Here is a 22,761-nt window from a genome sequence, read left to right on the forward strand (position 1 = left end):
TTTGTGTTTGTGTGCTATTAAAGCAACTTTGCAGCCCTCAAAATGTGAATTGCCGAGATTTAGAGGGCCGGCATTCTACACCCCTACACTTTGCGGCAGGCTATAATCGTGTGTCTGTTGTGGAGTACCTTCTACACCACGGTGCCGACGTCCATGCCAAAGACAAAGGGTATGTGGTAGAATCCAGCTGTTTAGGGTTCATTCTTTCCAGACTTAAAAAAATTATTTTAATAGTTTTGCAGTCTTCAATTTTTTACCCTATTAAAAAAAATAATGCATGTTTTTTAAAGTTTAAAGCATAAATTAAAACATTATAGAAATATACAGTATAGAAAGTGAAAATTCACCTCCTAAAGATTACAACATTTAAATTTTGTTGTAATCCTCCTGATTTTTTAAATGTATACTAGTGTGTGTGCTGCTGTGGGGATTATGGTTGTTTTTAACATAAATGATGATGCCATTCCAAACAGTTTGCTTTGCAGTTTCCTCTTTTCATCCAGTAGTATATCTTGAATATCTTTCCCTATCAGTACTTAATAGTTTATCTCATCCTTTTAATGCCCATATATAGTATTTATTGCCTTGTATGAATGTGTTTGTATAGTTTATAATTTATTGTTTTTCCCTTGTTTTCCATTAAAAATGTGTAATCTCTTCCAAAAAGATTCCATCCATCCCAAAGTCATCAGTATTAATAGAAACATTTTTTTTTACTAATTCACATTTATTTTTATATTAGTTTACTAAATTATTTATGTTTATCTAGACAGAGTTTTTTAAGCAACCATGAAAGCTATTTAGAAATGCAAGAAGGAAATTTTAATTGAAATGAGCTTCCGTATTCTGAGTTAATTTCATATCATCTCAAAATATAAATAAGTAAACACCTTTCTGTACAGTTACTTACCAGAGTATTATAGAATTAACCTGTACAACTTAGACTTCAGTTAACTGTTATGGATTTATTTATCTTTAAAAGGGGCACATCAGACATGAGTATTCAGTAATAATATATCTAGCTCGAGTATTACAGTGCATTGGAGAGCAACCAGCATTTGTTTCTATTTCCCATTTTAGCACTTAGTATTTTGATCTCAAAACATTTTTTTAAAAAGCATGATCTAATAAAAAGTCACTTGTACCTAGTTTTTGCCATGTCTTAAGTGCAACTTAAACTTATTCTTTTGATGCACCCTTTTTTTTATGAGAACATTTTTGGTCCCTTCAGAAAGTCAGAAAGCCTTCTCGTCAGAACTTAGAGTCACCTCAGAATAGTTTGCTCATAATGAGGCAGCTAAATTTTCTCATCAGACTAGAGTTTATAGTTGACACCATTATTTTCCTTACTGAATACTGAAGTTTCTCTATCACTTGGATTTTGAGTTTTCATTGCTTAGCACCTAAATATTTAAACCTTCACACAAAAATCATAAAAATAAAAGCCAAAAGGTAGAACTTACCTAAATAAATAAGCTTAATTGCATTGTATATTTTATAAACATGCAGTTTTCATTAGGAAAACCCAAATGGAAGAAAATTCGAGAGATGATTAACCAAATTATTGATTAGTTATTCCTGAATCACTTTGTAGTGTTACTTTATGTTGCCAGGATGAAACCTGACTTGAAAGTATTGTGATGTAGGCCCTGGCCAGGTAGCTCAGTTGGTCAGAGCATCATTGTCCTGATACACCAAGGTTACAAGTTCGATCCCCAATCAGGGTACATACAAGAAGCAACCAGTGAATGCATAAATAAGTGGAACAACAAATTGGTGTTTTTCTCTTCCTCCTTCTCTCTAAATCAGTAAAATAAAAAGTATTGTGATGGAACCTTTTTCTGTTGGTATGTGTGTGTAGTATGTATGTATGTATCTTAAGGATATATGTATTTTAAGATAAGGATTGCTGAATTTATATCCATCACCAAGAAACTATGGGAAGTCCTTATATTGAAAGGAACATTTTTTAAATTATTAATCCTTATTTGGAAATGGATGACCATATCTTCAAGACCAGAGGAGAATTACATTATTTTTATCATAAGTATCATTTTAACTCAAATGAGTTAAATGGTTTGTTTTATGTCTTAAAAATACTTTTCTTCTGTTTAGTGGCTTGGTGCCCCTTCATAATGCTTGTTCATATGGACACTATGAGGTAGCTGAGCTTTTAGTGAGGCATGGGGCCTCTGTCAATGTCGCAGACTTATGGAAATTTACCCCTCTCCACGAAGCAGCAGCTAAAGGAAAATATGAAATCTGCAAGCTCCTTTTAAAAGTATGTAATTTTAAAAATTATAAAGTATAAAGTAATTATATTTATTTTTGGTTAGTATGTAAAACTACATCAAAGTAAATTATTCTGTTAAGTACAATAAGTGCCATAGAGACGCTTCCACTTTCCATTTTAGGGGATGTTTAAGTGTGATGTCATGATACTTACATAGCTCTGAGTAGCATCTGAAGTGCCTTTCTAAACTGATTTGATTAAGTTCAGTTAATTATGGCTCATCAAGGTAGGTTTTGGAAAGAGTTGAATTAGTTTGCATTGCTTATCTAATACTTATAGTATTAATATCAGAAAACACTTGTACAAGAAGAAACATTTTTTTATCATTTGATATTTTTTTTACTGGCTATTTTATTCTTGTTAACAAACTCTTCATTATTATACATTATTTAATTATATATCTTATAAAAACTTTATTTTAATATCAGATTGTAATTAAAATATAAGATAATCTCTATAAACAGTTATTGAAGTAAATTTTGAGGATATACATGAAATAGTAGAAACTAATAGTTCCATGAAACTAAATAATTTTGTGTACTTTTTAAAGGATGTGAAGAATGGCCAGACATGTATATATGTAGTTTTCTCTCTTTTTTTTTTTTAAACTAGAGAAAAACTTGTCCTGGTTAAATATAAATAACGTTCTTCTTTCACAACTCTTTTGGTATCAAATATGTTCTTATGAGTCTTGAGAATAACACTGTGTTTGATGCACATTTCTATTATCACTGGTTCGTAAGAAATAACTTCCAAGTCACTATGAATTCATTGTCTAGCTTAATATCTTCCAAATTACTCCAGTGGGCCAATAGCAGACTGTCATAATAAAGATTCTTGAATTTTATTTACTTTATTTCATAGTATATGTGATATAAAATTACCAGACTTTCTTCTGCATTTAGAATCAAGTACTTTTTCTACCTGTGTGTCTTCCTCTTCTCACTTCTTTTTCATGACATGCACTGAATATCTTTATATAATTGAAATCTGCTCGAAGTTAACATCCAGACCATTCTTAAAAGGAAAAGATGTTTCCAAAGACAGTTTGGAGTCTGAGCAAGTACATCATATGGAAAGTAACAGATACTTAACACCTTCCCCATTTGACCATCACCCTTGACCCTTAGACTTAGGGCTTTGGTTGAGGAGTAGTTAGTTAGAAAGCTGATCCAGTATCCTGCTAAGTATTTGCAAAGTAAAACAGGGTACTGCCTCTGTTGTTCAGAATGCCTATGGAATAGATATCTTTCCTTAGATGAGTGGTAGTGAAGTTAAAAATTAACAAGCCTGAAGAAGGATACTACAGAAAATACAAATCCCATCTGGTTTTCCGTTGTAGCATGGAGCAGATCCAACTAAAAAGAACAGAGATGGAAATACACCTTTAGATTTGGTTAAAGAAGGAGACACAGATATTCAGGACTTACTGAGAGGAGATGCTGCCTTGCTGGATGCTGCCAAGAAGGGCTGCCTGGCAAGAGTGCAGAAGCTCTGCACCCCAGAGAATATCAACTGCAGAGACACCCAGGGCAGAAACTCAACCCCTCTGCACCTGGCAGGTAAGCATCAGGAGCACATCCAGGTCTCATTGTTCTTTCTTTAGTACCTAATACAAATTACCAGGAGATGAAAGAATTGCTGAGCATAAAGAATACTACTTAGTAACAGGCTTTTGATTGACATGATTTTATATAACTTCTTACTGGAAAGTCTCTTAATTATGTGATAAGAGTATTAGCTTTGAAAGCGAAAGTATTAAAACTTTAACATTTTCCTGGTCATTATTTATATACAAATATTTTTTTTCTTTTAAGCTGACATGTTTGCCTTTTTTCACTCTAATAGCTGGCTACAATAACCTGGAAGTAGCTGAATATCTTCTAGAGCATGGAGCAGATGTTAATGCCCAAGACAAAGGTGGCTTAATTCCTCTTCATAATGCAGCGTCCTATGGGGTGAGCATGCTCAAGTTCAAGGAGAGAAAACTTTACTGACATTTACTATTGTATTAAATGTATACTATGTATGAAGTAAATAGATAATTTAACCAACAGCATGATTTAACACAATTATAATCTCCTATTCAGAGTGTTTCTAGCCTTCCCAGTTAAGCCTAACTAGCTTTTTGGCCAAGGACCACACTTTATGTAGTGTTTTGGTCTCTTCAACATTTTCTAGCACAATCATAGGTGTATAAAAGGCCTGCTCAGTTAATGTTTATTGATACAGATAATACTCTAACTCAAGTAGATTTTAGAAACTATAAAAGCCAGGAGGCTTCTTTTGAGGCGTGGAAATTGTGGTTGCTTATCATCAGCATTTTAAAAATAATCGAGTGAGTGGTTGAGCTGTTGGTCTGGATGGTTTCACAGAGCTTGAATTGGCTAGCTAAAGCCCACCGTAGGGGCCCAGTCGTGCTCCCCAAGCTGTACCTGATCGCGGGCGAGAGGGAGGGTTGTGTTGGCTGCCCTGGCGCCACTGCGGCATGTTGACACTGACTCCCTGGGGCCGCCAGCGCCCCCTTCAGGCCCAGCGAGTCGCCGGGAGAGCAGGAATGCGCGGGCCTTGTCTGCTTGTCCATGCAGCCCCGTCTGGCTGTAAGAGCCGCAGGCGCCAGGTCGGACATACCAGGCCTTCTCACAGTTGGAATCAGTGTTGAGGGCCGTTTCCAGATTTGCCAACGCCTGACAAACTGGAAATAAAAACTGGTCGCCGTGGTTTCCACGTTCTCTTACCCTCCCCTTCCTCGCCCTAGACCCAGAGCACCCTCTCCCTCGCGCCCCCGTGTCATCCAGGCCTGGCTCTCTTCTCCCTCCTTGCCACCTTTCTGAAATTCAGTGAGGGCCCACAGTCTTTTACATTGTGCTCGTCATTTAAAGCATTTTGTGGTGCAGCTGGATCTGAAACCATATTAAATTGACTCTTTCTCCTGGAAATTTCCAAGAGTTCAGTTCCTTTTCTAGACCTTCCAGTTTAATACTTGCTCTTATCTGTTGTATAGAACCAAACTGTAGCTTGCTTATTGCATTTGTCAGCCTTAAATTTCAGTTTCTATTTTTGCCCCAGTGGTGTAGACATTTAAAAGACTTAAGAATTGTGTTTTTAGTGTGCTTGAGGAGTAATATACTCCTTTTTGTTTATTACTCTTTCATATGTTTGTCAGCAAATTTTAAAAGCACGTAACTGGTTTCTCCGAGCATAAACAATAAATTCCATATAAGGAAAGTTTAATAATACATACCATATAAGTAATTCATTTTACACACACACATAGACACACCCCCCCATAATTTTCCTTGGACTATCTATTTTTGGAAGCCTGTGCAAATTCGTCTACCAAATTATGTTATTCTGCCAATACCCATGGGATTATAACAAAATTAATCATAAAAATCACAATTTAAATAGTCTGTAATCTTACTGTTGAGGCGCTTGAAATTATTCCATACTTTCTGGTTAACTGAACAAAAATAGCTATTCTTTTCAGCATATATCCTTTATAAGGGAGATAAATTACTGGTTTTAAGTGATTTTGATACAGTACTGTGTAGATGGTGCCTATTTTTATCTTCGTGTTAAGATCAATTTTATGATAACATTCAGAATCCCAAAAAGATCACAAAACATCCTGTTCTCAGAAGCCCTAACCTGATTATGCTTTTTTTTGGTCCTTATATTGTCAAAGTAAATATGGAAGCTTTATTAGAAGTTGTCTGGTTTGTATTTTCTAATAAGTCTTTTTCTCTGTTTTCTCAAATTACCTTTCTTAAAATCAATAAGTATTTGTATTATGTAAAAAAAACAAAAAACTTTAATACCACCTCAGAAAAAAAGTACCTTTCCTTTTTGAAGTGACTATCTTTAAGAGAGCCAAGACCGTCTTAGGGAAAATATGAGGAAATGCCCTAAATCCCATCCTGGGCTGTTTGTCTTCCCTTCACCGTCTCTTCCCATTCTCATGAAAGTTAGCCTCAGATAACTCAGTATATTGCAGATGGGCAACAGCGTGAGTTAGAAATTTATTCTCAACAAATAATGTGCTTCTGAGTTAATTATCAAAAGTAATCAAATTATTCTAGGAAGTGTATCCATAAAGAACACCAGTGTGCCAGTTGCACAAAGATTATAGAATATCAGCATTGAAATGGGTTTCAGAAATCCTTAGTGGTAACCAAACCAACACCCCCAATGTGTATGTAAGAATAAAATTTATTTTTGCTATTCTCAATCGCCTGATCATTGAATCAGTATTACCTTTGCATAGTCCATTGTCTTAAGCTTATTTTATAAGGACTTTTGGAAAGAAGCTGAAACCTTTTGCTATTATTTGAGAGAACCTATTCTGAAACTTCTCCTACATTGTTTTCCACAGTCCTGCCTATTTTCAGTTCTCTTACTGTTCTTGTTGCCCCTTGTGTCTTCCACTCTCTTTTCCCAAAATACTGTTTTCAAGGCTTTACCCCTCCCACTGTGATTCTCTTTCTGCATTCCTTTTCTTAATGAGCTCATTTATCAAGTCGCTACAGCTTTCAGCTCAGTATTCCATTTTGTCATTCCCCTCGAGTCCCTACCTCCAGTGCCAAGCACTTAGTAGGTGCTCAGCAAATGTTTGCTTGGTGGGTGAGTGGATAAGAGTAAGTGAATAAATAACTGACGCCCTCTTATCTATGCTCCAGCCTTTTATGTCAGACCATTTACAGAACATCATGGCTTTCATATTTTACTTTAAAAACTGTGTGTCCCAAGGAACCTTATCTTTTTTATAGGTTCATTCCTACTTAAACTTTTCCTGCAAAGGTAGTCATCTTTGACTTTTCTTTTTCTTCCTCTGTAGTTAATTTGTCTTTGTAAAACCCAGTATATTTTTTCCCTTCAAAATTTCTCAAATTTAGCTCTTCTTTTTCCTTCGTCTCTGACCACCACAGTCCACAGTTCAGCATCTCATTATCTCATGCCCAGGTGACTAGTTAGTGTGTCTACTGCTGACATTTCCTCCACTCCCTGTCATTTTGGACATGACAGACTAACTTTGGTAAAATGTATTGTTGGGTTATGTTACCTTCCCAAAGGTTGAAGAAAGAACATTGAGGAGCTTTGAAATAAGTATTTCAATAAATAGACTAGATTGCAGTGAGTTAAAAGAGAAATATTTGTTTTTAAGATAGGCCTGCATATGTTAGAAGGCTAAATAAAAAATGTTGAATGTTTCCATGAAGAATTAGAATTACAGGGTAAAAGAATAATTGTGAAACTGATATTCTGGAGGATGCAAGGAAGGAGGGAATCCAAACTACAGGGAGAGGGGTGGGGTAAATAGTCCTTTTATAGAAGAAGCTTCTATTAAGGATGAGAGTAGAAATCTAGAGGGAATGAAATTGAAATGTGAGATAAAAGCAAGTGTACATGATGGAGCTTTACCAGGTAATCTTTCATACCTCTTCACAACATTCTCTTTTTCTTCAGCATGTGGACATAGCAGCATTGTTGATAAAGTACAACACGTGTGTAAATGCAACAGATAAGTGGGCTTTTACTCCTCTTCATGAAGCAGCCCAAAAAGGAAGGACCCAGTTATGTGCCCTCCTCCTAGCGCATGGAGCAGATCCAACTATGAAGAACCAGGAAGGTCAGACACCGTTAGATCTGGCAACAGTAAGTGCTCATTTTAAAGCACTCAGACTTGCTTTTCATACTTTCAGAGGTGATGCTACATTCCAGGGCTAAGCAGGTTTTCCTTTAGTGTGCGTATTTCACTTAGAATAAGAACGAACTTCTTTCCTTCTGAAATTTTTGTAATTCACTTTTTTTTATATACTTTAAAATTCTGTTAAGGCAAACTAAGTAGTAAAGTAACTGAATTCTTTCTGCCATACTTAACTTGGAGGGAAAGATGAATCATAGAAAAACACATATTTAGAACGTATTCTCAAAGAATTACACTTAGTAAAATACCTCACACCTTCTACATTTGGCATATTATTCTAGAGCAGCTGTTCACGATAATTTCCTTAAAGTTCTGAGGTAGTCAGAGAAATTAACTTCTGGGCAGTATATTATTCTTCTGAAGATGGAAAAATAAATTGATATATCGTAGAAATATTTTCAAAACTAAGAATTAAGTTTTTGTGGTTAAATATTATTTAACTATGAAGTTAAACAGCATTATCTTTCCTGAACTTTCTGAAAATCAGGGAGTTACTAACAGTCACAATAATTTACAGTTTTTAAAGCCAGAAATACATTTCTAAGCCACATTCTGTTTCATGTATCTATTGCTAAGTAACAAAGGATTTCAAAACAGTAGCTTAATCAAAATTGAGTGAGTGGCTTAATGCAGTGATTCATTATGTCCCAGTTCTGTGGGTTGACTGGGTTCAGCGAGGTAGTTCTGCAGTCTGCAGCTGAGGACCCAGATGCAAGATGGCCTTTCACCCTACAGGGCCTCTCTGTATAGTATGTATGCATCACTCAGAAGTTAGCCCAGACTTCTTCAAGCATGGAGAGTGCCTTCTAAGAGAGGTAAAGTAGAAGCTGCCAGTCCTTTTAAAGCCTGGATCAAAAGCCTCAGACCATCACTTCCTCTGCATCCTTTTGGCCATGGCAACTCATGGGCAACCCCTTTCCAGGGAAGGGAAATAGACGTGCGTGTACACAGAGGAAGGAATTAATGGCTGGCTGTCTTTGGATGCTGTCCCCCCATCCTCTCACAGCTGTTATGGCTAACAAACTGTAAAGTTCATGAATAGCCAAATTAAAATACTATTCCTTTAAAATTTCACCAGATTTTAATTGTGCAGTAAATTAAGTATGCACTAAATAGCTGAACAAAAACTATTGCAGGTAAAGTTTAAGCATAAACAAAATACAATAAATAAATATGGAAACTACTTCTAAACACAAGATTGAAAATCAGTACTCTGAAATGCACTTTTTTAAATGAAAGATGAAATACTTTAATTTTTAACTCTTCACGTCTTTATTAACTTAAATATCCTTTAAATACTCGTGTAATCTGGACAATTGTGTGTGCACTTTTCAGTTAGTGTTAAAAAAGTGTTTTCAGGAATCAACGTAGTCCACATTCTTAGATTCTCTTCATAGTTAAGCCTTTTTTTGTGTGTCTGGCCAGAACACTTATGATATGCTCTCAGCACATTCCAAGTATGTAATACAGTGTTCTTAACTGTCGTCAGCAGGCTATACATTAGATGTTCAAAACATGAAATGCTTTTTTAAATTAATAGTTCCTCCAGCTCCACCTACTGAAACTGCTGGGCCTTTGGAGCTGCGGATGAGAGAAGGGGAGAGGAAGAAATGATTAATAACAAATAGGGGACAGTAAGGCATTTATTAAAGAAAAAATTCACAAAGTACTTGGTACTTAGTGAAAAACTTACCTCTTCAAAATGTAGTACTGTTGTGTTTTTTGTATTATGTTTAGGCCGACGATATCCGAGCTTTGCTGATAGATGCCATGCCCCCGGAGGCCTTACCCACCTGTTTCAAACCTCAGGCTACCGTAGTGAGTGCCTCTCTCATCTCACCAGCATCCACCCCCTCCTGCCTGTCTGCCGCCAGCAGCATAGATAACCTCACTGTCCCTTTAGCGGAACTGGCAGTAGGGGGGGCGTCCAACACGGGGGATGGCGCCGCGGGCACCGAAAGGAAGGAAGGAGAAGGTGAGTGTACCCTGGGAATGCTTATTTGGTTCTTGTCTTTTGTTTTTCTAATTAATAGATTCCCTTTTTTCTGTTGGTAATCATTGAACATCTCACAGACATCTTAACTCTCTGTAAGTTTTCATATGTACAGCAGCTTGTAAGAAATATGTCCTCATAGAATATATTTCTTGATATCTGCATTGTTCTTACTTATGTGTATCTCAGTACATCCATTTCCAACCATAGTACTTTACTGAACTACTGAGTGAGTCTTATTACTGAACTATATCAGGAAAAAGACATGAAAACTAAAATGATAGCTGGTAAATTTGGAATTTTATATCTACATTCAATATTTCACTAAAAGCATTATGTTATGCTCTATAATATTAAAATTAATATAAATACCGCTGATTTGATCAAGTTAAACTGTTTTAATTTTAACTTGATCAAATTCAGAGATAACTTGAAGTGTCTGAATGAAACTTAGGATTATTTTACGCTATGTAATGTCATCTGCACAGCCACGGGTGTCAGAGAGCCGCGGCTTTAAAAATACTGGAACTTCCTTTAGCTTGATAATCTGTTCTCTGAGAAACTATGTCTGTTTTAGTTGCAGGGCTTGACATGAATATCAGCCAATTTCTGAAAAGCCTTGGTCTTGAACACCTTCGGGACATCTTTGAAACAGAACAGGTAAGCTCTCTAGTCTTTTAAATTAAATATTAAGAGTTATTTTTCATTCATTTCATTTTTGCTTCTTAACCGCTATTTTAAAACCCACAACAAATTTCTAAAGAAGCCAAGGAAATCCAGTATTTTATATCTCTCTCCAAAATTGTCTAATAGATGATGGGAGTCTTTCATTGTTTATTTGTTGTATCTTTATAAGCATTCTGGCTCTATATGTTTTATTACATATAAAAACTTAAGCTGTGAAACTGCCTCAAAAGAATGTTTCAAAATCTTCATTATTTTCTTTCCAAAAATTGTTGACACTTACTCATCTCATTATTGATGACTCTAGTCCACTTAAAACCAATGAGACATTTTCATATTAAAGTATTTAACAAAATATGCATGAAGCAATTGTCCATTAAATTGGAAAGCAAAGTAATACTTGGAGAATGTACCTTTTTAAAATTGACCCTTTATGAAGTTTCTGTTGTCCAGGTAGTATCTAAAACAATGTGAACCAAAACTTGGCCATACACTCCATAGACCTGTTCTATTTTTGAAGTTTCTGTTGTTCAGGTAGTATCTAAAACAATGTTGAACCAAAACTTGGCCATACACTCCATAGACCTGTTCTGTTTTTGGGTACATTTTAAGTGTCTGTGAAGGTGTTAGTATGAAGTCATTATTAGAATGTTTATGAATTAAGATCTGTTTGTCATTCTGTTCTTATACAGGATAAGTTTACTACTGTATGATTTTGTTACCATGGTCTGTGTTAAACATTGAATAATAATTTCATGATATATACAGATATGGAATCATTATGTTCTACACCTGTAACCAATATGTTATTGTCAATTATATCTAAAAAAATGATAAGAAATGAAGAATAATAAGTTCCTGAGTTTAAATGGACTGTGGTTGATATACATAGACTCTTAGAATGGGAATGGCCTTTGGAGATTAAGTCATTCTCCCAGGAGTAGGAGTTACCCTTTTAACATCCATATAGGAAGATAACTTATTACAATTTGGGCAGATGTAATAAAATGCTTATAATTTAAAGTGTGGCAAAATCTGCCCCATGTATAAATTCATTGATTTTATGTTTACGTTTATTCTGCACAGAAATCTAGCCCCTAGTCTACATATGTATTAGTTTCATAGGACTACCTAACAAATTACCACAAACTTGGTGGCTTAAACAACAGAAATTTATTCCATCACAGTTCTGGAGTCCTGAAGTTCAAAATCAAGGTGTCAGCTGGGCATACCACCTCGTTGAGGGCCCCTTTGGCTATAGTCACATGACTACGATCTCTGCTTCCATCTTCACAGTGCCTTCTCTGTCTTCTCCTTTGTATGTCTCTAATAAGGACACATGCATTGAATTTAAGAGCTACCCATTTAATCCTAGATAATCTCACCTCAAGATATTTAATTACATCTTCAAAGATGTGGGAAAAGTTTTCCAAATGAGGTTCTTTACAAGAATTAGAACATGGACATACTTTTTTGAGAGCCAGCATTTAGCTCACTACAACATAATATAGCTCTTCATATATTTCTAAGACCTAGTCAGCTTATCAGGGACTTACCCTTCCAACTGCCCACCCATACAAAGTTTCTCCTATTTTAGGATAAATATATATATTTTTTTCAATTCTTTATATGGACATGGTTTCCAAATTCTTCACTGGCCTCTTTGCCCATTCTGGTTTCTTTGTAGGCTTGTAATCAATTTGGAGTTAATTAAAACCTCAGGTCTTTCTCATATCAGTTAATACTGTTAAGATTTTCTAATGTCTTATCTTTTTTAAACTGAATTTCTTTATATCATTTATTGTAGTTCATCTTTAATGCTCTTAATGATCAAACCAGTTGAGTAGAAAAAGCTGTGAACTAAGAGAAGACCTTGATTCTTATTATTTTCCCCCTTTTATGGGCTGTGTAACATTCAGTAAGATATTTAACCTGTCACTTCCCCTACCTGTGAAATATACCTTCAAACGTCCAGATAGTTAAAATTCCCAGTCATACTGTGCCTCTGAACCACTCTTTAAAATATGCTTTGATGAGGCATCAGATGTGTCTTCTGACTGGTGGTGGACTTTATAGACTGCTGTAATGATTTCCTTTGCCTTTAAGCTTCACCTACCATTGATTCACCCTCTTGTTTGGAGATTTTTCATGAGAATATCCTAAATTGTAAGAATCATTTTCCCTTATTTCCTCACTGGAGGTATTAAAGCTGTTTTAAAAGCATTATCCTCTACTGTAGCCATACTCCTGCCATATCCCTTTTTCCCAGATTATGTCCACAATAACTGAAATTTCACGTCTTTGCTTAATAAAACAAAGTCCTAATTCAAAAAACAGTTCTCATTGACTGTTAAAGTTTTTCAGAAGACTTCAGTTTCAACTCATTTAGTCAGCTTGCATCATAATTTGGTTTTCTTTTCTTTTTTCACCTTATATATTTAGTATTTCAGTAACTGATGTCCTGTGGCATGGTTATCTCATTTTGTTGATTCGAATAGTTTAGTCTTACAGTCAGTCCTTTCGCCAGCGTATCATGGCTTCATCAGTTTCATTGTTATCTTTGTCACTGCAGCTTTGTTCTGAGTAAATGGTTCCATGGATTTTCTTTTTGCAAGAATATTTTCTATATCCTTTTTTAAAAATCAATATGTTGACTATTCCACTTTATGTATATTACTAGCAGAGTTCCTTTCCTCCAGACAAATGATATTACTTTTCTTTGTATTAAACTGTTTTTGACTGCTTCTGGCCCAATTGTCAAGCAATCAAATTAATTTTTAACATCTCTCCCTTTGAAATTGCCCTCTCTGATTCATTCCTTCCACTCCACTCCATCTTCATCTTGTTCACAGTCATCTCCCTTCCAAATCTGCCCTTGATTATGCCAATGGTGGCATTATGTTGTATGTCCTAAAATACAAGTTTGATTGTGTTACTCTGCTGAAAGGCTTCCTAGGACCTTTTAGAGGTATCTTAACCTGTTATGTGAAGCCCATTAAGATCTACACTTGGCCTGCTCCTCTGTGCATCCCTTCTTCTATTCCTTTATGAACATCAAACTTTCATCATTTTGGCTTCAGTACTTAGAGTCTCTCAAATGTTCTGTATTTTCTTACTTGTTTTTCCTTTTGTACATGCTATTCCCTCTGTCTTAAACACCCTTTCCTCCTTCCTTTGCCTGATTAACTCCTTCTTAGCTGAATTATTGCCTTCTTCTAAGAACCTTTCCTGACCCCTTTCCTGTTCCTTCCTCCCTTCTGAACCCTACTTAGATCCTTGACCAAGTAGGTAATCTTCCTGAGAGTTCCTTCCTTTGGGGACTCATCCAGAAACATTTAGCATGTGTTTGTGTTGATCTTTTATCACCTTGGTAGAGGAAATAGCTTGAACTTTGGGGGTAGTACTCTGTTTCCTGGCACCACTCTCTTCTACCATTTTGGACCAGTTATTTAACTTCCTGAGCTATCGTGGGTTGTTTTAGAATGAAATGAAATGAATTAGCTACTTTTTTAAGAACTATCTAGCATATAGAAGGTAATTAAACAAATAAGCATGAACCTGAATTCCTTAGCTTGTCGTTTAAGGTTTTCCAGTGGCTGCTGCCTAGTAATTGTGGGACAGATTGAGTACCATATAAGTCAAAGAAACTAAACTTAACCTTTAGATACATTAGCTTTCTAATCATCTCTTTTAAGAAATACAAGCAAATGAAAGAGGAATGGCCGTACATCTCAGCTCTTTTGTAGGCGGTTTTCATGACTTCTCTGAGCCTACGTGTCCTCTTATGGATAGTACCTCATAGGTTATTGTGAGGAGTAAATGAGGTGTTTGTTTCATGATTGGAGCTATATAATGGACAAATACTATGTTTTGCTGACCTGGTTTCTGCTTCTTCCAGATATGTACTATATGTTAATTCAGGAAAGCTTAAGGATTGCTTGAATTAAAGCTCCCACATAGATATGAAATCTGTTTTTATATCAACCCTTATTTGAACTGGTTTAGAATATTTAGAAGGAAAAAAATGGGATATCAATAATGTAAACCCTGTACATGGTTCCAAATTATATTAAAATTCCATCTAGCTAAACATATAAAGGCTCCTGTTGTAACTCAAAGATACATATTTCAGAACTGTTGCTTTTTAAAAGCTTTGCTGAAGACTTCCTTTGGGTGATTGGAAGTGAATTGCCCATTTTGTGCAATGGAGCAATTATTTCTTAAATGGCCATTTAAGAGCAATATAGTGAATTATTTCCAAAGACTGAATGATGAATGCATGTTGTGCTAAGAAGATCAGACTCATTATATTTTATTCTGACAATAATAATCAGCAGAGCTCCAGGCCTCATTTATCAGTTTTTAAAATGTTCTGTACAAGTACAAAGGTAGAGAAGCGATAGATAGATAAAAAATATCTCGTTTGAGTTGGAAAAGGGGTATCTTTAAAAAGATTTCTCAATTTTCCAAGGAAAGAGAAAAATCAAAGGCTAATCTTGTGAAGTAGTGTTTGGATTGTCACAGGACCAGTTTCCTCTGAGCTGGAAAATTGCATGTTCAGCCCTCAAGAAATGTGGTGGGCCAACATTTCACCCTGTACATTCAAAACACTGCCACTCGGTGGCGGTAGAGTCACAAGTTACTTTTAGTCAACAAAAAAATTAGATAATTTTGAATCATTTCCATTTACAGGGATGAATAACCAAAAATTAAAAACAACTATTTTGTACAAAACTAAAGTGTATTTTAGGCATCAGGAATTGTTAAATCTGAGAGTTTATAAGAGGATTTAAAATATATCTACTCTCTTCTCCAAATTGGAATTCTTTACATAGCTTCTATATAAAACAATCTGTAATCTACCTAAATGCTTGTAATATAAATTTCACTACTTTCTAAGGCAGCTTTTTCTGTGTTTGAATTTTTCTTAGCTCTGGGAAGTTCCTCTCTATTTTTATATAAATTCTCATTATCTAAATATGCTTGCTCCTTTTGCCACATTCTGTTTCATTGTGCTCAACACCTCTCCATTTTCCCACCTTTCATTTTTGCTACCTGCTGGCTACTGGGATCTTGTATTTCCCCATTTTCAAGCCTACTAGTTGTTCGTTCCCTCTTGTATCTTGAGGCAAGCAAAAGGTGGTAGAATTAAATAATCAAAAGGAAATATAGCAGTGATCATTTTATATTTCTATAGCATTATTTCTCTCATTTTAATTCTCCAATGACTAAAAGCAAGTTAAGGAGTATTTGAACTGAGCAAAAAGCTGATAAAATTATCAAGACAACTTTAAGAAGATTTTAAGTTCACCCTTATAATGGAAACAAAAGAATTTTCTTAATTTGAATGGATACATAGATAGCATTGGAGACAAATGGAAGTGTTTTTATTGTCTGAGGAACTGTTAAAGATTTAGCAATTAATTTTGTTTTACTTTTCAGATTACGCTAGATGTTTTGGCTGATATGGGTCATGAAGAGTTGAAAGAAATAGGCATCAATGCATATGGACACCGCCATAAACTGATCAAAGGAGTGGAAAGACTCTTAGGTGGACAGCAAGGTAAGCTGTTCAGAAAAAACAAATTTCAGATATTAATGGTACAAGATAAACAACAGGGCTGGCGTCAGAACTCAGGTGGTCTGACCCCAGAGTTCATGCACTCGGCTGGGGTACACCCCTTGCCTTCCCCATCCCACGTACTGGCACCGCTCTCCCTCTAACTGCTGTGGCTGGAACTGAGTCACTTTTCCCTCTCTCCCCACACTCTGTATCTTAAATATCTCTGCAATCTGTACTTCCATCCTTTCCCACTGCTGTCACCTAATCCAAATCAGCATCATCTCTCTCCTGGAATGTCACAACCACCTTCCAGCTTATCCTCGACCTTCCAGTACCTTCCCTGCAATGTAACCAGAAGGCTCCTTTCAACATGACTATGGGATCATTTCGGTTCATTGCTTAAAATCCTTCAATTGAATCCTGATGCTTTTAGGATAAAATTAGACATTCCCAACATGGCTTTTCATAATCTGACCTTTCTCTCTTAACCTCGCCTTGACCATTCCTCCCTCCCTTATGCCTGCCGCCTTGTGAGAGTCCTTTGCCATCAGACTTTGCTATTGCAAGCCTCCTATCGTACTCCTTTTATGCCTCCGTGTTCATTTCTCTGTTAGAAGTGCTTTCACTGTAGGAAAGCAAGAGGAGAGAAAAAAAACAACATCAAGTAGTCAGTCTGTAGAGCTAATAGAATTGCAAGAATTACGTGAAACTAAACCTTAGCGATTTTGAGCTTGAGTCTTGCTTATTTATCTCTGTTAAATGAGATTAACAAGAATAATTATTTCAAACTTATTATAAGTGACCATTTCAAGCCATCTCGCAGAGTTTTTAGAAAAGGACAGTTCTTACATTTTAGACCTGACTACATTGTAATTACAGTGTGTTTCTCTTTTATATCAAGCATAACTTCATGAATGTTCGTAATTAAATATAGTTTGGCATGTAATTATTGAGCCCTGCTGGGTATACAAGAAACTCTTTAAGAACAGATAAAACTGATCCCCAAACACGTCTTCATTATTTCACATGTCTTTGGATGTACTTGTTTATATATCCTTACATATTAGGTTCAAATTGCAAATAGTTTAGACTTCTTCCAAAATATCAATTATGACAAAGTTTTCCCTAAAACAGAGCCTGAATTGTGTGGACTTCTGTTAAGTCTGTTAATTTTTCTTTCCTGCAGGCACCAACCCTTATTTGACTTTTCACTGTGTTAATCAGGGAACTATTTTGCTGGATCTTGCTCCAGAGGATAAGGAATATCAGTCAGTAGAAGAAGAGGTAATGTACATGAGAATTTTTAGTTATCTTTTCCTGAAATCTGTGGTTAAACTATCTCCCTTAGCCACTGTGGTGGAATATAGCCAAAATTAAAATAGGACTATGGATTAGAACTATGCCTCATGGCTTTCACATCCTAAGCCTAGGGTTTCCAGTGGATGGTTCAGATCTGTCTTTTCATTCTGAAGACTTTCTTGAAACTCATGTGGGTAAGTACCCTATTAGAACTATTTTTTTTATTGGTAAAGTGCTACCTAAGAATGATACGGAGTGAGAATCTTGCCTCATAGATAGCAAATATATTCTCTTGATTTTTGTGCAGCGTTATAAAACATGATTATAAAATAATATGCCTAATTTTCACATATGCTTAGAAAGTATGCTTCATGACTTAAGTTACCTTCCATTTCTCCAGTCACAATGATTTTAAAGCATCATTGTAAGGCGGTTTGTACAAACCTCCTGGTAGACAGGTACCATAGAGATTCTGTCTCTACTGGTGGCTTCTGCCTCACTTCTGACACATAATAAAGTGCCTAGTGGCATTATTTTGTGTAGAAAGGCATGCCTACATTTTTGTTTGTTTTCTGCTTTTTAATTAGTGCTCATATTATTCCCATCCTGGAAACTCAGGACAATTACCTTAGGGTAGTGTTTCAGCTCATACTTAGCTGGTTTTTCAGGACAGCGTCATGTCTCCTAAGTGTCTTATTGCCCAATCTTTTAATAGTTAATAAATTTGATAATGATGTCAAAATGTGGTGAATAACTTCACAAATGGAGTGGTGAATTGGAGAATTAACTCTTTGAGTCAATTCTATGAGAAATTTAGGTCTTCAAAACATTTTACGTTTCCATAGTAATTCTTTTTCATTTGGAAAGTGGAAGAAGGATGAGTGGTGTTTGGAAGAAAGTTATTCCACTTAGTTATACATGGTATTCAACTTCCCCTGGTCTGTGTTGATATACGTGGAGATCCCAAGTTAAAGAGATAATATGGAATATGTCACCTAGAGAACAAAAATATATTGATTTTTTAAAATTCTTTATTTTTAGCACTTGTCCTGTGGGGTAGTAATTGAATGTGAGGAGTTTTAGTTTGGCTTAGTCACGATGCTGCTTCCATTCTCAGTAACATAAAATAGAAATGTAAGTGACTTAATGTGATATTTTATGTTTCCCCATTGTGTTTACAGAAAAATCTTTCAAAGCTTTTCTTAGAAAACAGAAAGAAAATGCAGGTGTTTAATATATGTTTATGACTATTCTCTCATCAGAAATACCCACTAAACTTGTTGAATTTATAGTGGACTCGTATTTATTTTTAAGTGCTAAATCTTAGATTCATCAGTGAAACAGTGTAATAGAATTGAAATGTTGAAAACAACGGAAGGGGGAGTGCTTTTAGAATATACGTTGGCATATTTTCAGAAAGTTGGTTATTTTATTTTTTTCTGCAGATGCAAAGTACAATTCGAGAACACAGAGATGGTGGTAATGCCGGCGGCATCTTCAACAGATACAATGTCATTCGAGTAAGTTTTTAAAATTTCAGGGTGAAAATTGGATTGCAAGGCTTCCTGAAAATCAAATACAGACAATGATTAAAATTGTTTTTTAAGTTATATTTTCAAACTCAAGGATAATCATTCACCTATTGCCCTGTAGTCAGGTGTCACCCTCCTCACTACAGTTCAAGATCATACTTCATTAGAAGTAGAGACACCCAGGCAGCACCAAAGCTGACACAGAAGGCTAGATCAGCTGGTACTGGTGGTGCAGATACGTGATGAGACTCCCTGCTTATCCATAAATTCAGACTATAGCTCGCAATGATTTTTGTTATCACTATTTCAAAGTAGCATTAAAGGCCCGGATTTTTCAATCTAATTGAATCAGTGATTATATCGGAATGCAAATATCTCTTCATCTCAGTATCTTAATTAATAATATGGGATAGATAACTGCTGTATGCTTTGCTTCAAAGGGATACCAGGTAGACGAATAAAGTGTGTTGAGAACTGATGTCACCCTTTGGGTTAATAGACCTGTGGAAGTTATATCAGCACACATCAGAATTACCCAGGGAGCTTTTTGCAAAGTACAGATTTACAGCCCCCTCCGTGCTGTGTCCTAAAATTCAAAAGAACGGCGAGCAGCCTAGCACTGACCTCCCCCTCCCCTCCTCTTCCTCGAGTATTAACTGAATTACACAGACCAGGCAACTTTTCATTTTTAAATAATGTTTTAAGCAAACAAAACAAAAGTTGGGTTTTCCTCTAGGAAAACATGCTTTTCATTTTAAATTGTAAGCTGCCAATTAATATACCTTACCCTCGATTGCTTCTTTCCTCCTCACCCTTAAAGATTCAAAAGGTTGTCAACAAGAAGTTGAGGGAAAGATTCTGTCACAGACAAAAGGAAGTGTCTGAAGAGAATCACAACCATCACAATGAGCGCATGTTATTTCATGGTGAGTGTCAGACGGTATTTACAGACATCCCTGGGGCTTTCATAGATTCCAGCAAAATGAAAACCTGTGTTATTGACTGTATTAGTCTTCTGTTAAAAATGATTGCTTCTTTTTGATTTTTTTTCCAATAATTACATGCTGATTCCAGTTTTCTAATGCATTACATTCTTGTACGGGCCTTTTAAGGCATGTACAATGAAAACTAGTTATCTAAAATTGTTTCAGAACTGTATTTTCAAAGCCAAAATCTCATGCCATCTGCAAAATAACATCTTTGCTAGACGAGCACTATTGGTCCTTGATAAGATTCTAGTACATGATAATTTATGGTAATAGACATCTTACAAAATAAGTTTTTGAGTTATGTATTATTAATTACTTAATATCAACCTGCCAAGTGCCAATGTGTAGCTAGTTGATATTCTAGAATAGTATTCAAAACTAGTTTTTCTATCTTTTATCTTTAGGTTCTCCTTTCATTAATGCCATTATTCATAAAGGGTTTGATGAGCGACATGCATACATAGGAGGAATGTTTGGTGCTGGGATTTATTTTGCTGAAAACTCCTCTAAAAGCAACCAGTATGTTTATGGGATTGGAGGAGGAACAGGCTGCCCCACGCACAAAGATCGGTCATGTTATATATGTCACAGGTGAGCATCTTGGCTTTCATGGAACGGTTGCTATCATCGGGTCATGAACCAGATTTGTTTCTCAGGCTGTGCAGAAGTCACAGGTAATTCTCAACCTTAATCCTAATGAATCAGGCAGATTGGGAATTAGGTAGGGATAATTGATCAGCCTAATAGGAGCACTGACAACAGGGCAGATATTTGTGGTGATGAAAACCAGATACAGCCCTGGCCAGGATGGCTGAGCATCATCCCAGGCACCAAAAGGTCGCAGTTCAGTTCCCGGTCAGGGCACATGCCCAGGTTGCAGGCTTGACCCCCAGTTGGGGGCATGCAGGAGGCAGCCCATTAAAGTTTCACTCTTGCATCAATGTTTCTCTCTCCCTCTCCCTTCATCTCTCTCTAAACATCAATAAAAATATTTTAAAAACAAAACAGATATATGTCAGCCAGTCATAAATTACAAGGAAACTCCCTCCGTCTTGGCTTTTTCCCTGGGCTTCACGTTTCTTGCTTCAGAATAAGAGCAAGAAAAGGGTCATAATTATTTCTTTAGAACAAAGAACCTCTAGCTCTGACTAGAGTCGCACTGGAACTAAGACACACAACTTCTATAAACAAGTAGAATTTTTAATGTGCTTCTGATATTGCTAGTAGTGTTTTAAGGCAGGATATATAATTGGCCTTAAAAAGTCCAGCTTCAGAATATTAACTTTGGGACTATTAAACAAATGTATATTAGCTTTTTATTTTTTTAAAATATATCTTTATTGATTTCAGAGAGAGGAAAGGAGAGGGGGAGAGAGAGAGAGAGAAACATCAATGATGAGAGAGTCATTGATCGGCTGCCTCCTGTATGCCCCCTGCTGGGGATCGAGCCCAAAACCCGGGCATGTGCCCTGACCAGCAATCGAACCCCGATCGCCTGGATCCTAGGTCTACGCTCAACCGCTGAGCCATGCCCGGCTGGGCTATATTAGCTTTTTAAATAGGACTTTAAAACTCAGATATTGGAAAGAGTAATAGTATACTCTCTCTGAAGTCAGTGAAAAAAAAATCACTTCCCTAGTCTCTTCCCCATTCCCTTTCTTGCCAGTAGAAAAATATACAAGGAATTATACTTTACAAAAATTGCAGTTTATTGCATTTCTCTTTAAGTTAACCAGGTATATTATTTTTCCAAAATTGGGTTAATAAGAAATCTTGTAATTCAGTTAAAACCTCAAAAAAGACCCATATAACCTTGAAATTCATTATAATTGTTGACCTTAAAATTTACCATTCTCAGTTACACTGAAACAAATTGTAGCCTTCAGCAGTTCTAAGATGGATGCCATATGTCCAGAAGGAAATTTCTTTTCATTAAGTCTGCTGTGGTTAGTAACACAAAAAAAAATGCCCAAGAATATGTAACATGCAGAAGTTTCTGTTGCTTCAAACCTAACTCCTCTGGAAACAAAATGAACCAAAATAAGCAATAAAGTGAACCTAGATGAGGATGAACAGTTGCTCCTTAAAATTAGAAACAGGTTGATGTCTTCGCCAGGGTTCCCTAGAAAGCAGCCTGAAGCAAAAGCTTATACACCAGCACTTTCTTGGCAGGTGCAATCCTAGGGAAGCAGGAGTGAGGGCACAAAAGCAGTGAGGTCAAGGAGGAGGCAGAATCCACTGAGGCCCATCAGGAGCTGGCCACAGTTTCAGGACAACTACACTTGGTTTAGTTCATGAGACATCTTTAGAGAAGCCCTGTGAACTGATGCAGAACAGTGGTAGGTACATCACGGGAGAAGAGAGCTCACTTTATCTGCTCGCTCCTGGCTTGCACTGGTCAACGTTTGTGCCACAGGCCATTGGTGCCCCGCCCCCTCCTATTTTGGGTTGCTGCAGCTGCAGAATGCTCAAGGCAAGCCGCTGAGCCTGCTGGAGCCTCTGAGCCTGCTGGAGCCGGTGCTCCATCTACGCACTATGCCCTGCAGCCTCGGGCCGGCTGGGCAGGTCCTGCTGCTTCTCCCACCTCTACAGCAACAGCAAAGCCCTGGGGCAGGAAGCAGAAGGTAGGAGGCAAGGCCTGTCAGGTACAGCTTTGTGTGACATACGGACTGGGAGTGGCCGTGGCACTGGGCCCAGCCAG

The 22,761-nt window shown here is 36.5% G+C and overlaps 1 protein-coding gene across 1 annotated transcript in view; it reads left to right on the forward strand.

The window, feature by feature from the left end:
- Positions 1-22,761, forward strand: part of TNKS (tankyrase) — a 159,650-nt gene that overhangs the window by 127,917 nt on the left and 8,972 nt on the right. Inside the window, exons 14-25 of the mRNA XM_081130258.1 lie at positions 24-169; positions 2,116-2,281; positions 3,636-3,855; positions 4,142-4,251; positions 7,760-7,948; positions 9,738-9,975; positions 10,571-10,653; positions 16,120-16,240; positions 17,427-17,524; positions 18,985-19,059; positions 19,892-19,997; positions 20,465-20,651. Of these exons, the coding sequence (XP_080986384.1) occupies positions 24-169; positions 2,116-2,281; positions 3,636-3,855; positions 4,142-4,251; positions 7,760-7,948; positions 9,738-9,975; positions 10,571-10,653; positions 16,120-16,240; positions 17,427-17,524; positions 18,985-19,059; positions 19,892-19,997; positions 20,465-20,651 (1,739 nt within the window). The remainder of the gene's footprint in view (positions 1-23; positions 170-2,115; positions 2,282-3,635; positions 3,856-4,141; positions 4,252-7,759; positions 7,949-9,737; positions 9,976-10,570; positions 10,654-16,119; positions 16,241-17,426; positions 17,525-18,984; positions 19,060-19,891; positions 19,998-20,464; positions 20,652-22,761) is intronic.

The sequence above is a fragment of the Miniopterus schreibersii genome (assembly GCF_964146895.1).
Source record: "Miniopterus schreibersii genome assembly, chromosome: 2".
NCBI classification, from domain to species: Eukaryota; Metazoa; Chordata; class Mammalia; order Chiroptera; family Miniopteridae; genus Miniopterus; species Miniopterus schreibersii.